General features: G+C 44.5%; 1 protein-coding gene across 4 annotated transcripts in view; it reads right to left on the bottom strand.

Annotated features, from left to right (window-relative positions):
• Positions 1–9,205: 9,205 nt before the first annotated feature.
• The window catches only part of CD82 (CD82 molecule), a 39,278-nt gene continuing 20,555 nt past the window's right edge, over positions 9,206–27,928 (bottom strand). For all 4 annotated transcript variants that reach the window (XM_053981442.1, XM_053981441.1, XM_053981440.1 and 1 more), the window contains exons 3-9: positions 23,498–23,570; positions 20,062–20,186; positions 18,817–18,891; positions 14,094–14,201; positions 12,230–12,421; positions 11,840–11,923; positions 9,206–11,338 (exon numbers count right to left, since the gene is read on the bottom strand). In XM_053981442.1, the coding sequence (XP_053837417.1) occupies positions 11,261–11,338; positions 11,840–11,923; positions 12,230–12,421; positions 14,094–14,201; positions 18,817–18,891; positions 20,062–20,186; positions 23,498–23,570 (735 nt within the window). In that variant the 3' untranslated portion in view covers positions 9,206–11,260. The remainder of the gene's footprint in view (positions 11,339–11,839; positions 11,924–12,229; positions 12,422–14,093; positions 14,202–18,816; positions 18,892–20,061; positions 20,187–23,497; positions 23,571–27,928) is intronic.

Genomic DNA, 27,928 nt, shown 5'->3' on the forward strand with positions numbered 1-27,928 from the left:
TTTTTTTCCTGATCTTAGTTTTAAATCCAGTCCACCAACCACTTGCCACATCGAGCCTCATGGATTTACCAAAACCTTCACCAACCTTTCTCTTAAAACTACAAATCCTGAATAAATCCCCAAAACTCCTTTTAGTCCTCAGGCTCTCCTGAATGCTTCCCAAGCCTAGCCTCACCTAAGGCTGTCCTGACTGCCACCTAAATATCCATGGCCCTTCTTGGAACCAGCCTTTATTCTTGCCCTGAAGGCAAGGAAAGGCAGAACAGAATGATAAATCTTTGTCCCAGCCCAAATCCTGGCTGCCTCTCTGGTGGAAAGACACTAAGCAGTTCTGTCACCAGTGCCAAAATTCAAAGCAGCCTTACAACTCTGTGTTCCCTCTAAACACTGGAGTTAGGAATAAACTTGCTCCACACTGACTTGTATTCATAGACCTGTTTCAATGGGCAGCCATCAGTAACAGCCTAGAAACTACCCCTACTCTGAGACCTCTGGACTTTAGCAGACCACAGGTAAGACCAGCATTAGGAGGCTGCAAAGAACAGTTTTTACTGCAATGCCAGAGGTCTTGCAAAAATAATGAGCCTGTTGTGAGCTGGTGGCTCCAGCTGAACTTGCACAGAGACCTATTGCAGAGCTAAGTGAACTCCAGGGTTCAGGTTGGATTTATAATTCTTGTTACAAAATATAGGCATCAAAACATTTCATCCTACATGTACGTCTCCAAAAGTAAGTGTAAGCATGCCAGAAAGCTCCTCCCAAGCCATGATTACTTTCAGGGATGCAGTGCCTCAACAGCCTTCAGCTAAAATTAGGATTATGAATAGGAACTAACTGGAGGTCCTTCTGTTCATGAAGCCCAGAAATTTGCACAAGCAGGCAAATAGGCTCTCAGACTCGTGCTTTATTTGAGCCTACAACATCAAACTCTTTTGAACACTGGATGTATAGCTGGGGTTGGACTTTATTTTTGGAAAATAAGTACAGGCCATGACCAGTTCTTTTCATGCCCTCAAAGCTTGCAGCAGAACAAGAAAACAGCAACATTCAAGGGCATTATTTAGATGACAGAAGCTCTCAGCAGTTATGACGTAGCATCAGGGTGTATAAGAAAAATGAGGAAAATGCAAGTTGTTTTTACATAATAAAAGACTTCCATGGATTGTGGACAGAACTATGTTCAGTAGGATCCTACAGTTTGTAGGTATTCCACTGACAGCATGCTGTGATAAAGCCTAGGCTTAGGAAGGAATCAGGCTCAACTTCTCTCCTCCCTGACCAAGCAACAAAGTACTGGTAGCAGGCTGACCAGAGCTGCTGGTTTTCCAGGCCCTGGAACATTGCTGTGCCATGAGTGCTAACATCATAAAGACTGTTCTAGAACCTTCTACCCAACTGGCACCAGAATGTTTTATTTATAGTTTATTTACTGTCTAAACCTAAACCAGCCAATAGGTTGACCTTTTCAACTCATTTCACCCCACAATCATTGTTTCTTTTTCCAGTGTTAGTTTTTCAAAATACAGCAGTAAGAGGTGTTCTTAAATCTGTTCTATCCCACAGCTAACAAATTTAGCTATGTATTAATAAGAATTTCCAGTGCCATAAGTTTTCCTAAACTAGAACCTTCTTGCATAGCTATTCACCCTTCATTTTTAACTCATGTTTCATTTATTCCAATGAGCAAGATGTTATTGAAGCCAAAGAGTTTTATCAACACTAGCCTTTATTAATTCCTGAGGAAAGGGCAAACACCAGCTTCAGCATTTCTTGTTCCAGCCCTCACTATCCTTGTAAGTAACTCTGCAGAAAAAAAACCCAGGGCTGTTAGAATTGCATTCACACTTTATATTCATTACCATACACAGTGCTCTCCAAAATTCTGGATAACCCTAAACCTGAAGCAGCATGTCAGGCTGGTCCTCTTGGCACACCTGAGAGCAGCCCTGCTATCTGGGCAGGCTTAGCCTCAACAGCACAAATACAGGTTCTTATAGAAAAATGGGAACACACCTTCTACTAGGACCTGTTGCAATAGAACTGGGGTAATGGCTTTAAAATTAATGAGGGCAGATTCAGATCACATACAAGGAAGAAATGTTTTTACAATTCTAGTGTTGAAACACTGGAACAGGTTGGCCAGTGGGGTGGTAGATATACCTTTACTAGAAACATTCAAGGCCAGGTTGGATGGGGCTCTGAGCAACTTGATCTTTTTGAAGATGTCCCTGCTCATTGAAGGGGGTTGGAGGTAGTGGACCACCAATCTAAACTACTCTATGATGATTCTATGAAATATACTCCTCCTAACCCCCTAACCAGACTATCAAGACATTCTCTGCTTCTGTTACCAACCCATCTGCTATAAACCAGTGAGCTTTACAGTTTTAATAAACTTTAATTTGTCCTTGCAAGGATCCTAACCATAGTCTTCCACTGTCAGTGAGGCAGGCTTTTTTTTTATTGATGGAATCTGACAGCAGCTGTAAGCACTACAAGGCTTCCAGTATACTGAATTATATCATACTCTCAACCTTCTGATGCTCAGCTTTTATCCTTACAGGAAACATCTCTGCATATTATAAAACAATTACATGGCCTCTGCAGTCCTCTTCCTGCAAACAGTTAGCAAAGCTCTTATAAGGTCCTGCTGTCAGTAACAGAAGGATATGACAGAAGTTCTCTTAGTCTGGGAGAAAAAAGGGTTGAGCATGAAACAGTTGCTCAGGAGATTCCATCATTATGTCAGAAGCTAGCACACTAATCTTTCCCACCAAGCTGATTTCAGGGTAGAGACAAGGAGACTGCTTTCTCCTCTGCTTCTGCTTTACCCTCCCCTTTGCTACTGGAGCACCAGAGTCCTCAGCATGGCTTGTGAGGAATTCAAGAGGAGAGGAGAAGATCTCATTACCATTTTGCTGCCTATTAAAGAGTGAGACAATCGAGCAGCGGTAAAAAGTAAATAGCTGTATGCAATTATGAGAATCGCCAGACATCTCATTTCATGTCAGGCAAGACTATTGCCTAATAGGAAGACAATATAATCCTGCTGTTGCCTTGCTCAGATGAGAGAGACTTGAGCTAATTAGCTTCCACTATAGCCAGGCATGAAATTGCCAACTTTATTTTATGATAGCCATCTGAACTGTCATGTGCTCTCTGCATCTTCTCATCACATAAAAGCTCATGTAACCAGCTTCACTACTGTAACAAAGTGCAAGCTCCTCACTAATGACCACAGGGATACTGAGGGAAATCTAAGAGAAAACAAGGGAAGGTTCCCAAATTCCAGACATACCTCTGTTCTGGAGCCTTGGTCCCTGGAAGAACATCTTCCCACTTCTGCTCACAGCTCACCAGTGTGAGGAGATTCCTTACAGTCAAGAGCCTGGACCCCACAGCATTCTGGAGCCAAACCTTCTCATCAAGTTTTGGTATTCATTAGCCAAAGCAGGAACTGCTGGGGACTCCAGCAAGAGCCAGCAAGCGTGAGAACCAATGTTCAATCTCGGTGTTACAGGAGGTTGTTTTCATAACATCTGTGATGAGAGTGTATAAAGCAATAGACAGACTGCCAATACTTGGAACTACTCAAAAGGCAATTCTGGCAACCTCACAGATTGTTTTATAAACAATTGGTTTCAAACTGATCCTGAAGTTAATGGGAAAGGCAACAGAGTCACTTAAGGATAAAGGTGCTGTGGTTTCTGCATTCCCTGCTGACTACTTCCACAATAGCAGCCCTACACTGCAGTGCTCACACTCAGGTGCAGAGGTTCTGTTCATCCATCTCTCACTGCTGGCAAGAACTAGCATGGCAAACTTCACTGTCAAGTGGTTTTGACACCTGACAGCAGGTGAAATACAGCCTACCTGTCTTGTAAGTCCCAGTCTCCTGAGAAAAACTCTTTCAGAGAAATTATCTTCCTACATCCCCCCCATGGCTGCTTGCAACTCATCCTGCTACCCTTCATGGCCAGACCACAGCTTGGCATTTGCTCAGCAAACCAACCTACCTGGCCATGCTGGCTGGCTCCTCAGGGCAGGACGCTGCTCTGTCACTGTCTTATCAGGCCAAACCCCACACCACCACTCTCTGTCCCAGACACCTCCCTCCCATGTGCCAAAGCCTCCTCCTTAGGCAGTTCCTTCCTATGAGTACACCTCACCTTCCAGAGGCTCCCACACTGCCTCAGCCCACCTTCCACACCACCTCACTTCTACAGGTTCATACTGACCTGGTACTCGTGCATTTCCACATAAAAACCAAGCAAGAACAAAGCCCTTCAAAAACACCCACCAAACCACACACAACAGTAGCAGTGGCTGCATCATTTCAGTTTCTCCATCATCTCCCCCCAGCCTCACAGCACACAAGGAGACATTAGCTCCCACCAAGCACCAATGTGACACCAGTGACACACCTGCTGCCATGTAGGCGCTGAAGTCAAATCCTGTGCAAAATTGTACTCAGTTCCCAGGTGACTGGGAATGCACTGGTCTTGAGGAAAGGCATCCACTGCTTTCTCCAGGCAGCTTCCCTTATACACCACATGGAGCCCACCTCACTTCTGCTCTGCCCTACTTTATTCTGCAGCTCTGAAGAATTGCCCACAGCAGTCTAGAAAAGCCTCTCCAAAATACAAATTGCTCAGGTGTCAGGGTCTTTGCCCAAGTAAAAAGTGGCAGGATGAGAGGAAACAGCCTCAAGTAGCACCGGAGAGTGGGGAAGAAGGGAGATTAGATTGAATACTAGAAAAAATTCTTCACTGAAAGGGTTGGCAAACATTCCTCAGTCTATCCCACCTCAGAAGACCAGTACACCCTGGTTTTAGGTCACAAGTTGGAATATAGCTTTATAATCCTATTTTGCTCAATCCCAAGTCTTTTACATAATTTTTGCTATGAGGTAACCACTGAGAAAGCAGAAGAAATCCCTCAATCAGAAGTTATTCAACTATTTTCAGTCTGTTTATGCAGAAGGAAAAAAAAACAAAACAAAACCACATTTTGTTTTATAGGAACTTACATCCTCTAGGGAAAAAATGGTTTTGCCAAAAAAAAGAAATCCCAATCAGTGCTTACCAGAGTTAATTACAACATCATATTAAAAGAACAACTTCTTTTTGAATACTTGAGAGTATTATGAAAAAAACCTCTGCCAAAATTAAAGGTCTGCACTGTACTGGGTTATTGTTCCAGGCTGTCTGCAGACATCACTGCATGAGTTATACTATTCTGACATCATTTTGCAAGTTCAGTGCACAAAGCACATGCCTATACTATAACATGACAGGACCTCACATTTCCACCCTAGTAAACCCCAAATAGTTTCCAGAAGTGCTATGCAGAAAATACCCAGGAAACATTCTGGGTAAGCCATTCAGATGATCACATGCTCTGGGATTCTTGCTGTCTCTGAAGAACTTCCATATGTCCAGTATATAACTCTAAGGAGGGCAAAAAGAAGGAAAAACTTAGTCTGGTGCACAATGCTCTGATCTCCTGTACTGTCACAGCTGTTACTTTGGAGCTGGTTACCTGAGGGTGGCAGACAGATTCCAGAAGAACTGCAGACTGACAGCCTCCAGAAAAATTGTTTGGGCAAGAAGAGACAAGATGGAGAAGATTTAAACTTATGAACCTTATGAACAGTAGCTAACGCTGGCCAGAGACACATGATGGAAAAGGTCTGGCATTCTGGTGACACAGTGAGGATCTGGGGTCCTGTATGGGAGGCCTAGGTCTGATGTCAGTATAGTTCCTAACCTGGTGAACACTCAAAGAATGAAGAGCAATATCAGGATAATCCCTGAGCTGCTGCCATTGTTCAAAGAAACATTGTGAAGGAATGGGAATTACTAACATCTGGACCCTATAGGTGGGAAGGAAAATGCTCTCTTGCTTCCTTTTGTAGTTACAGAAGTAGGTTTCCATACTTTCTGCTAAACTCTCCATTGTTGAGGGCAGAGGAATTACTCCATGATGTCATTCATCAGTGAGAGAATTATAGGAAAGAAGATACCAGAGAGACATTTAATTGAAGTGTATGAAAATGCCATACACTAAAGCAGGATTTTCCCCCTCAGATTCCATACCTCATAGAGCATTTATGTACTACTTAGAGCATTACCCTTCTCTTAAGCCCCTATTTTAAATGGAAGTAATATTTTTGCCCAGAGACCTGAGAGTAATTTTTCTCCTGGTACACAGCATCCAATATTCCCCTAATCCCTCCCCACAAAAGCCAAAGAGCACACAAACCCCAGTCAATTGCATTACTAGGAGCTTGGAGGAGAGAAACCAGACAATTTATACCTCTGAGAAGAAAGAATTCATGGCCAGGGTTACAGAATTTACTTAGGAGAAGGTAATTTCCCATGTTTGGCAGAGAAGATTCCCGCCACAAGGCAAAAAAATTGCATGAACTCTGCCAGCACACACCTGCTAGAAATTGTTTATAATGGCTAAAGCATACCTAGTAGCTTTACTAGCAACATTTTACTAATAGCTTTGGTTCACTAATTGCTTATTTTTTGCTAAGGGCCTTTTGCCAGTTTACAAGTGTTTGAAGACTTCCATGCTAGTAGATTTTTACACTGACAAGCTTTTAGTATCAACCTGGTTTAAGATGTCATTCAGAAATCCTGGCTGCTAACTGAGGTTTATATGTAATAAAAGGCCAAGGCTAGAGCAGGGTCTCAGAGGCTAATGGGGTAGAGCCAGCCCATGAATAACTGAGGGTATGTTCTCCATTTATGGCATTGAATGGTAGCATTTGTGGGAATCCCAGGGTGCTTTGGCTTTTCAGCAGTGAGCCCCTGTGGCTGCCCATTCCTCACTTTCCTCAACAATGTCACAGAGCCTGACACCACCACTTGCAGTCTGTCCTTTGGCAGTCAGAAACCAAGCTTTTCTGAAGTCTACCACATTCAGCCTAAATCCTGAACAAAGCTGGCAGGGACCAGCCACACTACCACACATGGGAGAAATATAAGGAAAAGAACAGCTGCTACATGTTAAATTTGAATATGTTCCATACAGAAAACAAGATGCATTGCGACCTACAGACTTACCCTTAGCCACTCTAACTAATGCAATTCCTCTTCCCACTCCAGAAAAAAAAAAAAAAACACACCTCATGGAAAGAATTATAGCAGCTCGTGAGTGCTTCATGATCACACAGAACAAACATCACCAGTTCATTACTAGGGGCCTAGCTTCAGGCCACAGGGTGGTCACAACTCTGCTCTTGCAATATTAATTATTGGCCTGGGACAGCTACAGAGCAGCTTATTGGCTGTGCACAAAGTGCTTCCATGTGCTGAGCTTCTGCAGAGGCTGGTGCTGTGGACTTTGCTAGACAAACACTGCAGCTCCCAAGAAGTCTGAGTGCTAGGCTGATTTCTAGTTCCAGCAGCAAACCTTCACCTCTGGAGAGGAGCTGGGAGCCTGGCCCAAGGAGCAGCAGCAGATTTCTTAATCTCTGAAGGTCTGAGGACTTTCTTCCTGGAATCTTTTTTAGATAAAATTTATAAGCATTCAATGCCCTCTCCTTCCCCGCAGACTGACAACTCAAAGGAACTGAGTTGTAAGGAAACAGGAAAAAATGGGGACAAGAAGCATCATGGGAATTTTCTCATGCTGAACTTCCAGAGCTAGGCAGAGCAGAAACACAAGAAGGAAACACTACTCTCACAGTAGTGGAAGACATGCAACAAAATATCCAACTGTGTGCTTCTCCAAGAAATGGAAGGGAAAATTACCCCTAAAAATGCCAAGCATATAGCACAAATCATTTACGAGGAGAATACATCTATAATTACAAGTTAATTTAGCTACCCTGCTGCCAGGAGTAACTAGGAGCAGAAGGAAATGATCAGCATCATCTTCTCATTCCCCTGGGACCAGCCCGGGCTGAATTTTCTTGGTGGAACACCTCCCTCCAGTGGCCAAAGGCAAGTGGTTTCCACAGAGCTCGGGTAGCTGGGGACAAGTAATTGTCCTCGAGTGCCCTACTTTCTCCTTCCAGCTCCACAACAGGTTGAATGGAAACCAGCAGCGCCCTTCCCCACCTAGGAGCCATCTGGTCAGGGTTGGCAGTTTTGCCAGGAAGTGTAGCCCTCTAAATCGTGGAGCCCTGGGAAAGCATTACCACCTGATTAAAGCAGGGTGCTCTGGGAAACCAACCAGAAAGGGGAGACTCCGTATGACCAAGAACCAAGCACTCCTCAAGCACAGCCCGGGAAAGCCTAAAGGAACAAGCTGTACTAACAGGTAGGACAGATCACTGCATCCTACTGTGGCTTCAGGATCCATTTAAGCCCCTCTTGCTCTGCACTCATCTGGTCAGGGCTCCTGAAATCTTGACTTAGACCAGTTGCCACCAGTGTTTGCTGAAAGCACCCCAGTACCTTCTCTGCAAACTTCACTCTGTTTCTTCAAACATGTACAAGGACTTAGGTCATGCTTGTTACTTCCTAAAGCAACAGCTGTAAAATTCATTAGCACACTACCTTCGGTCCTTCTAAGCCATTTCATATGTCCAGATGCATCAATATGGTGCAGGATCTGAAGGAATTTTGAGATCTAGCTTATATCCACTTTCTCTTAGCTGAGAAAAGCAAGAGGATTTATATAGCTGGTCTATCTACTGCTGAAGAGCTTTTCAGTCAAGGACAGCATGTGGTGACATGAACTATGAAAAACGGCCATCTAGCTTTCTTCCTTCTCACAGTGGCAGGGCAGGGGCTGAGGAATCCTACTGAAAGTGAGTAGGAAAAAATGATATAGTTAAGCTTGCAAGAGCTGTATGCACTGTGGGCATAGCAGCAAGCTTCATCAGAATTAGTCCCCAAGGCTTATGACTTCAAACTGTGCAGACTGTGCAGATCTGAAGCAACACCTTCAAATATTTAGCTTAGGAGATAGCAGGTAATTCAAGGAACCATCACTCAGTCAGCTCACCCTAAGACAAATATACTTCATAAAACAAGACAAAGTTTACTTTAAAATACAGCCCAGGAAAATTGTCACCTCCCCCCACTGGGCAGGATCTTTACAGTCCACACTGATCTCACACATGCACATCAGACCTTTTGATACTTTGAACAAGCAAGATGTCAGTGATCTGCATGTAAGGCAGAAAGGGGTGGAGAGGAAGCAAGGGGAAAACACTTCCATACACAAGTCACAGGCAGAGATATATATTTTTTAGCAAAGTCTTTATTACAGAAATATTCACCCTCTAGACTTTTATATCTGTACATGCATTTCTTCCAGTAGGAAGATGTTGCTAAAAACAGACAAAAACAAAAAAGGAAATCCAGAATGGGCTCCTTTTTACTTGCTGCTCAGCATTGGCATCTGTAACTGAACAAGAATCTTACAAATAAGAACACATTAGAGAATAGACTTTGTGTTACAAAAGCTAGCAAGCTTTACTGCTAAGAGTGCCTTCTGCTATAGAAAAGATCAGCTTGAAGGATCTGTGCAGGAAGGGGCAGATACCTCAAAATTGCAAAGCCTTATCAGACCTCCATAAAAACCAGTTGCCAGTCATTCTCCCCAGTCATTGCTCTGTCCAAAGATGAGGACAGAGCAGGGACCCACTGCTGGGGCCCTGATCCCCTGCACCAGCCTTTCTTCCCAGAAGGAACGCCAAGTAGGTTTTACCAAGTAGGGTTATTACTACCTGCCCTACCCCTGACAGGAGACAGTCCTGGAACCACCTCTGTAAGGCAAAGGCTCACTCACCAAGTACCTTGTAACAGGTCCCTGGCAAGGACCATCCACTTATCTTCCATCCAGCTTCCTGATGTCACAGTCATTGTACCATGTGTAACAGCAGGAAATCTGCTGTGCCCAAGACACCTCTAAAAGTGAGGATTTGTACCCAGCTTTCTTATGTAAGCTGTTGGGGCAGCGCTTCTTGTGCATTTCCTACCTTCATCTGGTCTACACCACTCCTTGCTGCTGACCACTGGCTCAACAGAATAAACAGCCCAGCCATTAGCACAGAAACCTGCAGCCTGCACAACTGCAGAACCTGCTACTTATCTGCTGCAGTGCTGGCACTTGAGGCAGAACTCAGGATGCAGCCATGGCTCCAGACCACAGTGGAGTCAGAAGAATGGACAACTGAAATAAAAACAACTTATCTTTGCATCCCAGCTACAGAACCTATACTGGGCACTGATACCAGTGATATTCCCAATACACACCATCAGCAATCCAGTCAGATCCCTCCATATCCATATCTAAATCCACAGCTAACAAATTTTATGTTCATAAAGGAGCAGGGGAAGAAACCAATTAATTGTAATCTCTATAAAGTTGGCAACCCAAGAATGCAAACAGCAGAGACAGCCTGGGGCTGAGTCCACAGTATGCAGCAGTCTCTGAAGTAACCTCCAAGCTGACAGGAGCCAGCAAAGCAGAGTTAGCGAGAGAGGAAGACATAAAGAGGCAAATGGGAGAAACATGTAAGTGTCAAATCCAAAACCCAAGGGATCCATTCCAGAAGTAGCTGAGCACCACCACCACAATCTGCCAGGTCACACTAGGAATAAATAGGTAGGCTTGGCTCCCTCCCGGTGGCTTCTCATCACGCTCAAAGGGAAGAGCTCCACTGAATGCAAGGCATAGCTGACTCCAGAAACAGGAGAAGCAGGTATGACAGCAGCACTCTGTGTTTCAGATGAGAACCTAGGCTGGAAGATGTATAGTAGGAGCAGAATCAGGTTAACTGCAAGGGATGAGAAGGCCTATAAAGCATGACTAGTTACCACCACAAGTCAGTGAAGCAAGTGAAGCTACCAAAGCACTGGAATCTCAACAGAATTCCTGGCTCATGGGACTTCAGAAGGAAGGTGAAAAGATGTGCAGAAGAGCAAGGGAGAGAAAAGTTATTGTATGTTAGGTCCAGTGGGTTGTAGAATGAAAATACAAATAGTACTGCTTAACATGGAGCAGGCAGCAAAAGCATTGTCCCCTCAGGTTAATCAGTGTCTCATGTGGCATGAGACAGTTTAAGTTCTGCTTCTTGAAGTAGAAATAATCCAGAGGCAGGATGCAGGTGGCCCAAGGGCCCTATTGCCAGACGATCAGGCTTTGTTGCAGCTCTAACAGTTCTTAGCAGAGTGGTATCAGAAATGGGATGTCACAGGAATAATGGTCAATGGTTGGACAGTCTGGGTATGAGGCAGGAATGTTCTGTTTACTCCTTTCTCTGTGGTGCCGTAGCTCTGGAGTCAGCCACTCAAGACTTGGGCACTTTGGTGTAGTCTTCACTGTGTATGTTCTTGCAAAGCGAAATGGAGAGTATCATCCCCAGCAGCTGGAATAAGTATGAAGAATGGGAACAAAATCAGCAACCAGACAGATAAGGTGGGAAGAACGGGTGATACAGGGGAGCAGAATACAGTGAACATCTGTTAATGACACCATACAGGTGAAAAGAGTTAGTCTGCAATGCAAGGCACATGCAATAACTGAAGTGACAAAAAACTGGGCTTCATAAAGATGTGACTTCATCTGGAAACTATGTTATGGGCTTTTTAAAGCAACAAATGGGATTTCACTAAAATGGGATTTTGCTTGCCTCAGTATTCTGGTTACAGAATTGCCGGAAGTCAGATACAGCAGGCAGAACCACAAGTAGACAAGGCTTTGTTTGATTCTTAATCCAATCAACAAAAGCCACAGTTCAGGCAGACACAACCAAGAGTTAGAACTGCACTGCCATTAAACCAGGTGTCTATTAATTGAGAAAACAGCTTTGCCTTTTAAAAAGACTCCATGATGAGACATAATAGGTTCACGTCAGGAAATGACTTACCTCTATAACAGCAACACCAGTGCAAACCCCAAGAATGATACCAAGGTTGTCCTTCAGCCACTCCTCTACACCATCCATGCATCCCTATAGAGAAAACACAGCCACAAAGAAAAGAAGCATGGATCTAAATATCTCAAAACTGAAAATCCGTAACATATAATCCATAACATATTTTTGTACACAGGAATTATCCCAATTACATGCTACAACATGTTTTATGGAAACTTTTGCAGAAAAGGGCAGGATCCCTGTCACCCTGTCCCCCCCTGCCCCACATTCCACAGGTACTTCAAGCAATAAGGATGTGAAAGAAGTGTTCTAAATTTTCAGGGGAACAAAGACAAGGCAGCCTCAGTGGAAGCTTCACAGGGCCCAGACATACCCACTCACCTGCTCATGAACAGGCCAGTCAGCAGAAGTTGCAGTGCCATTGAGAGGGTCTTCCAGATTACAGAAACCTCTTCCTTCCACTAAGTCCTTAGATCTATTGGAGCAGGAGCATGGATACTCAGTATTGCTTTTGTTTCTAAGAATCTCATTATTTTCCCATTCCTTTGCTCCAGTCCAGCCACAGCAGGCAATCTAATTAAAAATGGGAGAGAGATGATTACAGTCTTACACTTTGCACTGGCAAGATAACTGCACATGAATATAAGCAGATAGAAGCACTCAGGAGCTCTCAGTGCAACAACAGTCAGGCCACACAGTTTGCATGGATTAGCTGCACTAAACACCACCCTGGTTACTTATGTATAGAGCTGTCCAGAACACATTATTACCTACTAAAGAGCCACTCTGCTAGCAGAAGAGTTCAAGGGCCCCGGGTCTCAGCTGTGGCCCCGGGGCAGCAGCAGCCACCACACGGTGGCGTCCCCATGCCGCCAAGCCCCAGCACACCACTGCGCACCAGTGTCCACCTGGGTGCAGTACGGATCAGCTGGAACATGGGATAGGGAAAATTTTCCATCCAAAGAAACATTTACATTCCCATAGAGCCACGTGATAAAACCGTTTTTGCTGAAGGGAAAAGCACATCGGGAAGTCTAGCAAGGAGTAAGGTCCTAAGCATGGATTCCAGTGTTTGCTCAGTGGTACAGAGCAGAAAGGCTGTCTATGTCAAGGTAGAAGTTTAGGGAAAATCCTTCTCTGCTTGGAAAGGAAAAGTAATGTTTCTGCTATAATAAACATAAGATACAAACAGCTGAACATCCACATCAGGACAAGCATTTGGTGTCCAAAAGAGTGCTGTGAAGACACAGCCTCCAGATGGAACTACACCTCCCTCACAAGAGGTTTGGACTTTTAACTCCAGAGACTCCTTTACAGAACCCCACCCTCTTTCAAATGTTAACTCCAGTATGTGAGACAAAGTAGACTCTTCACGCTCGCTCGACTTCTCCATCTCTGCAAAACCTTTTTCTTCTGCTCCTACATAAAAGAAGGGCTTCAAGCAGTAGCCTCTCTCCACAGTAGAATCAGGCTTCTCTTGAGTTCACTACCAAGGAGTTGCAACTACAGTGAAAAAATATACATAAACCATTCTCCAAGGAGGAAAAATACTGCAGGACAATGTTTTGCAGACCAAAGAACAGATAGAAGACAAATGCTGGTACTTGTACTTACTACACATCAGTACCATGCTGGGTGTGTATTTAACTACAACAGCCAGCCAGCTCTCAAGCTTGTGGTTTGGCAGTAAACAGTTGTCAGGACTCCAGTGTGCTTGAAAACCCTCTATCTGCTCAAGTGCTGACCCTGATGCTAAAACAGAAACCATGGGCAGTTGGATGGCTCCCAAGCACGCTGATACTTGCAGAAGAACCATCACAATAAGCAAGCAACATGTACCAAGTAGTAAGGCAGGTGGTACTGCTGACTTGCCTGGCAATAAACTAGGGACTTCTTGCTACAAAAATCATGTGCAAAATGTTTTTCACACATGTTAGTATTCAGGAGGCCAAACAGAAAGAGAAGTGTTGGAGTGCCATTTGATAGGCTGGATACATTAGGCCACACGGCCAACACTAGCTAGCTCTAACACCCAGCATGCAGGAATTGTTCAGCATCTGACACAGAAGCAGCAAGCAAGACCATTTTCTAGTCTGCAGGCACCAAACCTCACAGGCCACTTTGAGGTTTGTAGATCAGCCAGATCAATGTGCAATAGTTGTTTCTCTGTCCTCAGCCTAGCTTTAAAGGTCAGCCTGTACTGACAAATAGCATCATCTACCCCTTGTTGTCCCCCAGGACTCACCTGTGTCTGCACATAGTCCCACGCATCTTGCAAGTTCCTCTTATCTTCATCCGAAGGATCGTAATTCTCAATCAGATCTACAACTATGTCGGACAACTCAACTTTCAACTGGTGAGAAAAAAAGAGGCAAGAAAGTTAGATTTATCAATTCTTGTAGCCTTTACTTTGGTGTTTCAGATACATATATAAAGCTACAGTCACTCATAAAAGCTGACTGCAAATAGTTAACAAGTACAGATAAGGCTGTTGCTGCTGCAACAGCCAAAGCACCAGCAAGTCCTTGCCCGGTTTGTAGGGGAAAGCCAACAAACCAGATGAGCAGTAAGGAAACAGATCAGGTATGGTTATCCTGCTAAGACACAGGCTGAACAACTGTCTGCCCCAGACAAGACAGATGTGCAAGGTAAGTGCAAGCTGAAGGACAACACTGCCTGAAGGACTCACAGGTTATGCGTTTCTAACTTCATACTGCAGGCGAGACCCTGGTCCAGGATCTCTGCCACTGCAGTTCATCTCCACTGCTCAGGGAAGGTGTAAGCCACTCTGCTCATGAATGCAGATGGGTTTTCTGATACACAACTGATGGAAACTTGCCTTTTTCACAAGGTGTTGATCTACCTCTCCCCAAACTCCCACAAGTGCTATTTCTGTATTAAGACAGGAAGTATTACAACTACCTAAACTGCTCATTAACAGTCTTATCACAAAGTTCAGGTGTATCAAACCATCCCTTCATCACCATTCCTTTTCCAGAGATATTTACAACACCCTTCAGTTTGATGAGAGAGGCAAGCTACCACCTGGCAGACTCTTTCACTTTCTTCCTCCCACCTCCTTCCAAAGCTCTTCTTAACCAGCCTATACATGAGGACTGCTAAGGACAGACCCAGATGCACAAGAGGTTGGAGAAAAGTGCCATTAGACTGCCTGAGGGATAGGATAGAGTTACATCAGCCTAAGCACCAGGATGTTCCTATCCCACATATGATGTTTTTGACTGTGGTGCTACAGCATATTTCAAATCAGTGGAAATGGGTTTTCTCTTCTACTATCAAGCATTTTCAATGACCATGGCAAATACCAGGACACTCAGCAAGAGGAAGCACTGCCTACTGTTGAGAGAAGCTTCTCTACATCAGCAACTCTTTTTCCTAGGAAAACTGCAGCTCAGTTCACTGGGATCAGCTATGTCAGGCCAGATGGATGGGAGCAGCATGAGCTTTCTTCTCATGATGTCTATCTCTTCCCCTTTTAATTACTTCACTTCCCCTTTTCCTTCGTTTCAAATCAAGGCAACCTGACCTGGTTCTCACTAATGAGATTGGCCTTGGCTGCTGCCATAAGCCTTATCAGTTACTGAACCTCTGAGCTCCCACACTGACCCCTCCTGCACACTGCTGCTCCACATGCGGAGGGAGACAAGGAGAGCTGGGTTTGTTTTCCTACCCTGGGCCCATCTAGCCCCTTAGCTATTGGGTCAGATGGAGCCTAGTGCCACTTCTGCAAGAATCCCAGGACCCCACCACACTTGAACTTGATGTCCCCAACCACAGGTACATAGGGAAGCTGTATGTCTGCTTTTACTCTTACAAAATGAACAGGCAAGAAGTCTTGCAAACAGCTCTTGTTTCAAATTAAAGAAAAAAAAAAATCAGGCATTCCTAGGTGTTTTAGCAAGCAATCTGAGAGAGGGGGAATATTATGCAAACAATGACAGTTCTGGAGCCACACAGGCAGCTTGCTTGGGGGTTTAACCCATAGAGAAGGCCAAAGGGAAAACACAGGCATCTGCAGCTGTTCACCCTTAAGCACCTGGCAGAGGAAAACCGAAAGAGCAACAAGCTAGAAAGGCACCTGGAACACACAGTCTTTCAACATCCTAACCATCTCCACCCATTTAAAGTTATCAGGACTTAGCACTGTGTGAGACATGAATGCTTCAGGAAATGGCTACCCTTGCTTTCAGGGCTTCTTGCCACTTCCCAGCTCTAGCAAGCCCAGTGTCAGAAGGCACAATCCCACCACCTCAAAAGCAGGGCACTTAGATCCTAGGCACCAAAGCCACAGCTCACTGCCAGAAAGCAGCAAGGCTATCAGTCTCCTACCACATGGGCTACTGAAGAGGGAGATGGGGAAAACTGAATGCCAGAGGCAAGACCAGGTCTTTGATCACACAATGGATTGTGCAGGCTTCTTCCACTATCAGACACTGTCAGTCATCTATCCTGTCCCTGTCAAATGCAAGCTAGATCCTTCCCTCAGCACTTATTAGCATCTAGCCTGCACACAAAAGCAGGCTCAAAAAACAGGAAGGTGCTCTCCTCTGCCTTGTCACTTCAGATTCTGAAACTCATGCATACTCCATAGCCCCAGACAAGTTGCTGCACGCAATCACACAGGCCTGTTTGCTGCAAACAATAGCTAGCAAGTAGGGCTATTCCCAAAACACCACCATTCTCCTTTACTCAAGGCACTTAGAGCCAAACTGCACAGAGCTGTGTGAACTAGGCCAAGAGATAACTTGTCCAGGCTCTCACACGCTTAGGGGCTTGTGATCCACTAGATGTAGGTAAGTAGCAACATTCAGTTCACAAAGCAAAACATAATTTGCAGCATTTGTGATGTTACTATGTGTTGTCCATAAAAAAACCCCACCCCACAGTTTCAGTCACCAACAAATGTTGGGAAACGAATCTTGCATCAACATCCTCCCAGAAGTACTGGGCAATTCCAGTCTGAAGGGGCATTCCTCTAACAATGCCCATGGGAGAGGCAAAGCAGTAGCCTTCCTGTCAGAGGCTCAGCCTTTTACAGTTACACTAACTCTATTTCAGTATACTTTCATTTGTCGGGGGGGGGGGGGGGGGAGATTTTGACACCAAAAAGGAACAGATATGCCAACAATAACTTCAACTGAATCCATAGAAATAAATACTTCAGTTACAAGTGAAGGAGTGAGTATCACCTTGCTACATTCTGGATCCAAAATATTTTCCTTCTCTCTTGTTACTCCTTTTTTTATATCTAATCAAGTTCCTGAAGTCAGAAAGAAATAAACACAAAGAACACAATAGATATCTAGGGACTGCCTGTTGAGCAGTTTCAGTGTGCCTCACTGCACTCCAAGCTGTCCTGGGATGACGTACAGCCAGCGAAGCAGAGCGACTTGCACAGCAGCACTGAAGCGCAGCCCCAAACCACTGTGCTGGAGGTTTCAGCCAAGACCTTCCTCAAACAGTTTTTCTTAGTGCTCTAGGCAGGTACTTTGGAGGATCCCTGAAAAGAGAATGGCTCTAGAAGAGCTTTTCCATTAATTTTATTCATTAGAGATTGAACTGGAGCATGTGTTCAAAGCCCAGCTTCCCTGACCATTCTCCCAGATCTCTAAAAGTGATGATGTCAGTCATGCCAGCTCCAACAACAACCAGCAAAACAACCCCCAGCACTTTTAAACCCTCCCTGGTCTGATGAGGTTGAAATGAAGAGCTACAGCTTAAAGGCCAGAGTTTGCTAGAGTAGATTGGCAGCTGGAGGAGAAATGCTAACAGAGGTAAAGAATTTCCTGGTTTGAAGTCACATTTCCCCATTGCAGGGGAATGCCCATTCCCACACCTCCATATCTGCATTCGTCAGAGCTGTTTGTTGAGAATTATCTTTACACACCAGTTTTAGTCACTATTTTAGTTTCTCCTTTAGCTTCTGCCAGCCCAAGAGCAAGCTACAGTCACACCACATTTGGCAAGGACCCCAGACACCACAGTGCAAAGCTTACATCAGTTATGCTGGTAGCAGGCACCCTCCCCCTGCCCCAGACTTCTCCACCAGGCCCCATTCATAACTCCCTCAACTGCTCTGCTTTCTGTAACCATCTAGTTAAAGAGTTGGCTTCGGAGAGGCAAGCACAGCCATACGAGTTACCCACAACTTGTACCAGAAGCCAGCCAGAACCCCACAGCTATAACTTGTTTCCACTGCATAAATGTGGCTCCCATTTTAGCTCTTAAGTAGCTGAAGGCCTGATCAGGCACTGCCTTGGTCAGGGAACCTATACCCATGATGGACTGTTGCAATGCACTTAGGTAGCTCAAAAACAGGTAGCGCCCTTTTACACTAGGAAGCATACTGGAGCTCTAGAACACACACTGTGAAACTTCCTGACAAAGGGATCCACTTCAAAACATTAAACCACTTGGCTTTAAACTCCAGCTGTAGAACAGGAATCATCAGATATTTGGGTTTGCTCCTGGGGAAAGAGGACAGCTCTTCCAAGAAGAGTTCTACCCACAGATGCAGAAAGACTGAAAGGACAGAACAAGATGGCACAAGGAGGAAGACCAGTCAAAAAAGCGCTCAGGTTGGTAATTCCTCAAGGCACCAGGGATGGCAACATGGTAGTAACCACTGCTACTACATGCCCAAATAGCTGTCTACAGCAGAATCAAGAGAAGGTGTGGTCTAAAGCATTTTAGGACTTTTTTTTTTTTCACTGTTCCCACTACCCAAAAATAAAGCCTGCATACCAAATAAAGCTTCATAATCCTTGAGAAAGCAGCACTATGGAGGCAGATATAGAAAAATCAAACAGCAAAGCTATTGACCTGGGGTAGAGGAAAGAGAATCCTGTTATGCCTGCAATAGGATAGCCCAGTTTGGAAGAATTTCTAGGTATCACCCTTCTCCCAAGCCAAGACCAAGGAAAAGATGCACAGTAACAAAGACTTACCTTTTCTTTCTGGAAGTAGATGACCAGTGCAGCAGCAATCTGAGCTAAGAGGATTATCATCAGGCAGGTGAAGTACTGGAAACAAAAAACAATAGGTGATCACTGTCAGTCTTTAGAAAGGTCTGCATATAGAAGTTAATAAAATTTCATATACAAAAGAATTCACAACATGAGCTAACATCTTTTTGCCCACAGACAAACTCTGCTACCAACAATGCTTTCCCAGGAAAAGGCTGGGACCAATGTCAGACCAGTGCACTTCAGCACTTCTCCCATTAGGCCAACAGAAAGCCCTCAGGAAGGAAAGGGTTCACACGCCCTCTCTGCTTGTGTCATCTCAACTGGGACTCTCTCTCCACATCCAACTCCATTCACAGACCATTCTGGCCTCAATCAATCAGCTGGACTCTGCCTACCTCAAGCCACAACAGAAAACAGAGTCAATTTCACAAAACTAATTTTTAATGTGTTTTTTTTTTTATTTTAATCAATTAACCTTTTAAAACATGCTATTTAATTTGTTTGAGGACCTAAATTTAAGATTCACCAGCAAACTGCTGAGGTTACCTTTAAATGGTGGCAGCTGCTATTGCTAGACAAGGAGATGCTGCTAATACCAGGACACACAGTGTGTACCATACTTTGTTTCCAATACATATGTGCTCTGAATAAGATAGAGTCGTGTAGCAGGCTGAGGTGTATGAAGCTGTTATCCTCTCATCTATCATGGATAGAAAGCTTCCTATAGATGAACTGCTTGAAGAGAGGTCCTGACATACAGGACATTCTTAGTTGGGTCTCTCTCAACTCTTGCACTTTCCATAGATGTGACATAACGGGACACTGTCACTCTTCCTCTTTTTTTTCACTGCCCTTGGAACTTGCTCTTCCACCACTGTAGAGCACAGTACCAACTGAGAAGTCAGGGTGAGGGGGACAGAGTACACTTCTCAACTGGTACTCCTCAACCCACTGTGTGCAGAAAGTGTCAGTGATATCCTCTCTCATTCACAGTTCTGAGTTCACTGTCAGTAATGTCTGAGGAGTTCTGCTGCAGTCTGCTGACTGCTGAAGAATTTAATGTGTGCAAATGAAGAACTAGATCTAAGTTGACCTAGCAGAAATAACATCCCCAGGAGACCAAAGCCCCATCTACAATCCAACAGATATTTTGCATTAATGATGCATTAAATGTATTAGAGATGTATTAAAGGTTGGCTCTAAAACAGGCATGAATACTCTCACCAGACCCAAGAGACATCGGATTTCATTGACAGCTCCAAGACAGCCCAGGAACCCCATCAGCATGGTAAGTGCCCCAACACCGATGAGGATGTATGCACCAGTCTTCAGGGAAGGAGATGACATCTCTGTAGGAGCCAGGAGAGGGAACAACATTAGCTACTGACAAAAAATGTCTGCCATCACCAGTTATAGAACTGTCTCCATATCTACTATGATTGTCTTTGTCTGCTCCAAATGGACTGCATAGGTGTGTGCCTAACACAGTGACAGATAGATGCTTCTGGTTGTCTTTTGATGAAAGTAGACTTAAAAGCCATCCTGCAGGTCTCCAGAGTCTGGAAGACTCAAGGTCATGCCAAACAAATGAATTTTGTTTGGAGAAAGTTATCTCCTTACTGGAATTTTACTCCCTCATGAATGTACTTCAAGTAACAGTACTATAAAAGATGATCTACTCTATAACTACTGTCTATTTACTTCAATTCCCTTTGCTGTCTTCAGGGAAGCTTTCTTCCAAGTCCTAAACCCCCTTTTCGGATAGCCTTTTTACTTTGAAGCACTATTTCTTCTTGTAGCCATTCCGTTTTCACTTATCCACTTGCGGTCAACACTGGGACAAACTAACTCTGTGGAGTGAAACATGCAACAAGCTACAGCTAGTGTTGAGCACAGATCATGTGACAGGTTACTTAGCAAATCTGGGTTGAATGGCTTGTGGCCAGGCTCTTACCACAGGCTGTTGCAGCACCTGGGCACGACACCCTGCAAACAGATGCTATTCCAGGATTAAAACACATATAATACCCAAATTAGCTACTTTTACAAATCCTCCTAGATATCCCTTGCTATTGTTTCTAATGTCTGCACTTTTGAATGCTCAACAGTTTTTCAACCAAGTTTAGGTCAGATTATTTCAGACATGCTGTGATGTCAGCCCCCTCCCCTCAGTATTTAGTACTGCAAGCAACAGAAGAAAAACTCTTACATTTGAGTTGGTCAGCTGACAAGTTCTTGCATTACAGCACAAAAGTTGAAGAGATACTCTGTCTAGAAACAATAGAACTAGAAACCTCATTTATCACTAAGAGACATTCCTATATCTGCAAGCTACAGAGTGTAGGGGAATTCTGGATGTCCAGTAATTAATGAAAATAACATTTTTAGAGCTCAGCATTTAGTTTCCTGAACTAAGGAAGTCTCAGGAGGCAAACTTCCTCTGAGCTCTTCCTGAAATATGTTAAAGGAGAATAATCAAGCCCAGACTGATACTCTGCTCCCTAATATATACTTCCCCCTGCTTCTGATACCTGGCACAAGCCACCAGCTTCCAAACTTTTTTTCCCTAAAACATGCTGAACAGAAGAAAGTTCAGTTATCAAGAAGTGAAACAGATCCATTTGCCACACAGGTCACTTCAGCCAGCTCTCCCTGGCTGGACATATGCCACAAACCCCAGGATCCTGCTTCCTCACCAGTCCTGTGACTCTTGCGGTGCAGGTTACATGCTGATACTGCAAAGCATTTACTGAAGCAGCAGCCTTACAGGAGTGGCTTTCACAAATCTACCCTATTCCCTCCCTCAAAATCAGCTATGCTATCATGCAAGTCAGCGTTCAAGCGCCCAGGTTGCAGCACCTCCACTGTGCTAGAAAGCACTTGCTTCATTAAGTTCCCATTAGGAGAAGGTACTTCCAACTCAAAAGCCCCTTGGAGAATTGATAGTGTCAGGGGACAAGAGCCACACTTGCAGTTCTCATCTGCAATAGTCTTGTCTTGCAGGAGAAGGCTCTGAGGGCATTCAACTGCAGCTTGTTTGCCATCACTCCATGTTTTTCCCTGCACTGGGCAGGCAGCCAAGCAAGTACAACAGGCTCCTTTGGCAGCAGCTGGGTGCCCTCCCTGATGCCTAGGTTACTAAAGCAGAGGGAAAGAGGGACAAGGCATGGGAAAGGAAGTGAGGGGGCAGGGAGAGAGCTGATACTGGAAATCTCCAGGAAGGAAACTAAATTCTTAAATGCTCTGTTAGCAGAGATTCCAAATACTTGGGAAGAAACAGAGACAAGTTCAGGGACTTCTCCCTCCACAAGTGGCTGTAAAACCCATCAACCTGAGGGAATCAGCTGCTGACCCACTGGTACTAAGCACACCTCAGACTGTGAGGGGTACTGCAAACAGCCAGGCCATGATAGGCTCAATTTAGGCTGCATGTACTGCTTCTACTCAAGCCCCCCACTTTATTAACCAACACCCCTTGCTGTGCTTCTTGACCTTCTAGTACTGCCGTAGCAAGCCAGGTGCCACAGCACAAAAGCAGAGTAAGGAGCAGCATCTGCATGTGTGGTATTAGCAGGGGTGTCTTCTCCATCTAGCACTTTTCAAACCAGGTCAGAGTGCTCAGCAGGACTTGGGAGATAAAGCCCTTTGCAGAATCAGTGTAGCTGAGAACAGGGCTTATGAATGCCTTTAGTGTTCATTCCCCACATGCAGGCAGCCCTCCTGTACTGTCTGAGGCTGGTGTCCAACTCAGCAATTCTGAAGGTAGTGAAAACAAGTAACCAGAGCCACGAAGCAGAAAAGTTTGAAATGTTTCTAGGAAAGAGCTCAAAGGACATAGAGACTGTGAAAGATAGAGCTGAGACACTCATTTACTGAAAGTCCACTTACAGTCCTCTGAAGCCCAGACTCTGCTAAGCCAGGTCAGTTTTGGTTTTTGCAGAAAGCAGACCCTCTGTTAAGACTCAAGTCAAAGTTTGTGGCCGACTTTATGGAAAGAAAGTTAAGCCCCTTGCACAAAACAGAACACTTCTGATGCCCAGGGTAAGTCTCATCAAGCATAATCAAGAGAATGTTTTAGTAGTCAAAGCACTTCACACACCCTCCCTCCCGCCCCCACCAAATCTGCATCCTCTACTAGCTTAGCAACAAACATACCATCTCCATTCAATGTACATGAAGCATCAATAAAACCAGGTACTTACTTTCTTTGGCATTTAAAACATTTAAATTGAAATAGATCATTACAGAAGGAAAGCAGCGAAGGACTCACACAGCAAAACTGCATTAAGGCATTGGGGGCATTTGCACATTATGGTAATAAGGAAATCATTGTGAAAACACAGAGCATGCAGTGAAAACAGGATGAAATACTAGCCCCTGTGTTTAAGACAAAATATTTGAATTGTTGGTTGAACAGGCAGTAGTCTCACTCAGTCTGACCCTGGTGTTTCAATCAACAAGACTAAGGAATGCTATGTCTCCAGGGCTGCTCCTTTTCACTGTGTCCCTGATAACAATCCCATCTTGCTAAACACCATGTTACTGCTCAGGCTACAGACCATGCACAAAAGTATTGCTATTCCTAGACAACACCACAGTCAAACACAGCCCCAGAACAGAGCCAATTTAGAAAAAGAAGGAAGATGAAACACAGTCTTACGTAGAACTGCAATGAAACTCGTTTTGTCGGCCAGAATCCATATTCCAAATCCCAGGATCACAGCACCCAGAATCTGAAACATACATGGTTTTGTGTAAGTTATAAGCTTAGATAAATAAGAGGAGGCAGTCACTATTATTCATACTTCCAGTTTAAAAACAATCATTCCTTTGCTGTTCCCACCCATCTCCCCTATGGTACTCCTCCCAGGGTAAACAGGATTAGCACAACTCTAGGAAGAATGCCTCAGCCAACTGCACAGGAGCCCCAAAATCTGCTTGGCAGTTTTTCACACAGTATTTTAATAGTACATAATGTTGTATAGGAGGACCATTCAAAACAGTCTGAGGAAGAGACACCCTGCTGCTAGAACATTGTTGTCAGAAGAGAAAGGTATGTGCATTGCTTCTGTGAAGAACCAAGGAAAGACAAACACATGATTTAAAATATTTTTTTAAATAGAGAAACCCAAGAGGCTTGGCCCCTACTTTCTGGCAGAATACCTGAGCCTCAGCAGAGCTATGAAACATTAGCCATGGCCTCTGCCTTGCTCACCACACACTCTTATGTAGGGCAAGGATTAGTAGAGCAATATGTCCCTGTGAGGACTCAGCTGAATCCAGACCTGAATTCAGTAGCCAAGAAATGCATACGTTTTCCCATCTCACTTTGAAAGGTGTGGGGAAGCATGCTCTGTTTTAGCCTTTGTGTATCAGCAAGTCTTCAGGTTTGATAAGAAGCTGAAACTTGTGCTGTTCAGCCAACTAGGACTGGAAAACACTTGTGCAAAGGTCCAAAATAGGCTTTGAAGAAACAAGGAGTGGACAAGAATTATAAGTGAACTGCAAGCAGCTGTTCTCACATCAGCAGGATTTCAAGATAGGATGAAGTGAAATAAACTAACAGGCCTAAAGAGAGATGGCAATTCTGTGCTTCATTACATAATGTTTTAATACTTGGAAGACATGGAAAATGCCAATCCACCACCCAAAGCAAGCTGGCAGAGAGGGTTGTATGGACAGGCATTGGCTCCACACTTTGAAAGTTTACACTCGGCTTCAGCTGCTCATACAAAGAAGCTTTTCTGAACAAAAATAAAGCTACAGTCTGAAATAAGCTGCTTTCAAGCTTTCCTGTCTTGGCAGAAGGTGCATCATGTAGTTAGCTCTGGGGAAAGCATTAGAAAGTCATCAAGCAAGTTCCCACCTATGAAGCATACTGACTCAGCTACAGAAAGCATGTAGCTGCTGTATCCCAGAAAAAAGGAATTCCCCTTTGCCTTATGTCCCAACATGCTGCCCACAATGCTCAGTCTGCTGATCAAGCTAGGAAGGCCCCTTGAACATGCAACAGCTGGGACACCTAAAAAATTCCTCTCAAACTTGGTAGAATCAAGACCTGTTGAATTGACAGTTTAAGGCAGTCTCACATTTCAACTATAGTTTTAATAAACATTTGTTTAACAAAGATGCTAACCTGGCTGTATGTGACATCCCTTTTGGTTCACTGACCCTGATATGTCACCTAAGTTTTGCTGTTGCTGACAAAATACAGAAGGGCTGCTGAGCAGAGTTCCTGGGAAGTAATTTGTTATGAGGTGCTCAGACTATCCAAGGCTTGTTTTCACTCTGATCTTTGCTCCAGTCCACAACTTGTGCATTTGCCAAGAGCTGCTATGGAAAACACTACAAGGGGAAGGCAGGGAGACAATAACTACAGGCAGGGAGAAAACACTGTCCCATTAACAAGAGTGTATTTACTTCCTAGCAGGATAATATCTCTGCTTAGCATCTTCAGGAGTTTGCATTGCATAGCAAGGCTGCTTCTGCCACTGGCTTGACTTCAGACCCTCCATAGAAGAAATCACATCTGCTTTCCATGGAGTTTAATTCCTCTGTTCCACTGCTGTAAACTCCTGAAGTGGGGAACAGATGTCTCCCCTCCTCCCTAAGGGGTGGAGGTTTCAGCCCCAGTTTCAGCAAAATGTCCTTCTACACCAAGCCAGAAGAATGCAGATCTCTCACTACATGGTCAGCAGTTTCCCACAGAGAGGTAGTCAAGAGGGGTTTGGAAAAACTAAGATGTGATGAAGCTGACTCATCTTGTTGGAAGAGCAGCTGGGGGTTCCCAGCTTTCTTTCCCCAGCACTGCTTTCCTTCACGCTCAGATTGTGTGATGTAACACTGAACCTGGCACAGGGGTCAACAGAAAGGCTCTAAAACTCCAGGCTTTGCTTTAGGTAGCAGCCTTCTGCTGCATTTACTGAAGGGTTAGAAGTAGGACAGACAATTCTATATTCCAAACAAATAGTTTCCAGAGACTGTTAAACTTGTCTTGCAGAGCTGTCTTCCCTTTAAGGAGAAGCATGTGCTGCAGCACGTGCCTGCTAGCCAGGAAGGCAGACGTGTTAAATTCTGATTAGGAAACTAAGATTATACTCCAAGTTTATCTGGTATCTTTTCTAACAAGCAGTCCAAGTAACCTTCTTCCCTTCAACCAAAGCAGGTCAAACCCCTCCTTGAAGTAAAGCTCCAAGACTGCAAAATACCACTAAGTCCCTGAACTACTTCAGCTGTAGCAAGCGACCTTCTCACAGATCTCGAGCTGTAGAGAAAAGCTATTTCAATGACTAATTTCTAAAAGGAGTCACCAGCATGCCTCTAACGGCTTCAGCCATCTGCAAGGCTGAAGAACACACTTTAGCCAGCAAGGGCTGGCCTGCATGGGGTGCAATCACATAGGCTCAGCTCAAGGTCCAGAGCAGACATAGGGCTCTGTCAGCAGCATTGATGCTCACCTTTGCTCAAGCACTCTCCTCACAGCAGCTTCAGGAAATCAGCACAAGGCATTCAAAACCTGTCTGTGCTGACAGCTCACAGTAACTCAATACAAGCAGTTTCTCTGCTAGATTAATATAGCTCTACCACACTGTATAAGCTCAAGAATCACCAACTCAGACCTTGAACAACAACTCACTCTCCCCAATTCAGACCTTGAATAACAATAACGGAAAAACATCTCTGGTCACCTACTTCCTATGAGACAGAGAGAGTAATCTATGCCACCTTCCTCAACATCTGGCACGTGCAAAAAGTCAAGACAGAAGCACACTCAAAATCTTCACTCCAGAGGAGTATCAAGCTCAGCTAGAACACAGTGGCTTTGGATACCTCACTTTGACAGAGCAGTCCAAGGAGAAGACAATGCCTGTGCTGCACAGCAGGGTTAAAGAGCTCATTTAAAGCAGCTTCTCCCTTTAGTCAGCACAGACCTTCTCACAATACATCCTACCCTAAAGTTCTTACTCTCCAAGTCCAGCTCAGTGAATCAGACCAGCCTTCCACAAGAGGAAGGGGGCTGGATGCTACACCAGAGGAGTTGACTCGGAGCAGGGTGTGCACAAGACAAAGAACAGCTACATCCAATCACTTGCCACCCAGACAGGAGTACTCAAACTGGAGTTCTCCAGGACCCAGAGAGGGATTCAGCGCCTGCCATCCTCACAATCTTGCAAAATATAGGAAAGTGCAGTGTGGATGTAGGTCAGCCCAACAAAGCAGTTCAACTCTGCCTCCTGAGAGCATATCTCTCCCCACAGGCTGCCTGCAACCGTGCCTGGCTCAGCAGAGCAGGGAGAGAAAGGCAATGTGGAATAAAGATGCCACAATGACCACAGACAGCATACAGCAAAAACAGTGACAAGTGTTTTAAGGTACAGCAGTATTTCAGGCAGTCATCTTCCTCCTTTCCTATATGCTAGGCTGGCTTTCTTGACGAGAGCTTTCTCTACACAAAGATTAGCTAATGAACTCAGACTGAGGTTTGAGCATTAAGGAAAACAAGACAGTGGCCATATACTGGATTTCAGCAGACTCAAACACTGTCTTAACAAACACAGGTCAGCTTCCCAGGGTAGACTGGTTGTTATATGCCGCTTAAAATTTAGCACTTCTTCAAGAGAGGAGAGAGACTGGATGCTGGTATCTGCAGAGGAGTCCTGCACTAGTAGGAGGACAGGCCTGGACTCAGATGATTTTTCCTATCTTTAAAGTGAACTAAATCGGACTCAGAAAGACCTAGTGGCACTTGAAATACCTCTCCTCTCCTTCCCAAGAACCTTCCCCATGGATGGTCTGTGCACCCCTGACTTCAGACCATTACACTGCAGTTACCTACTCTTAGGATGGAAGGAAACACAGAGAGCAAAAAGTGAGCACAGTAAGCCAAGGAAAACCAGATCCAGATGTGCCTCAAGTTCATCCTGTGTGCTACCAGCACAGTGCAGCCATGCAGGAAGCAGGAGTGAAGCTGTGTGCAGGGACAGAGACCAGAAAGCAGTGCTCTCCTTATCATGATTCACTTCCCTCCCTTCTCTCCCAGCCTGACCCCTCCTTTTCCTTACACACTGCACAAAGGATACTGATATGAGAT

This window comes from Vidua macroura, chromosome 6 (assembly GCF_024509145.1).
Source record: "Vidua macroura isolate BioBank_ID:100142 chromosome 6, ASM2450914v1, whole genome shotgun sequence".
Lineage (NCBI taxonomy): Eukaryota > Metazoa > Chordata > Aves > Passeriformes > Viduidae > Vidua > Vidua macroura.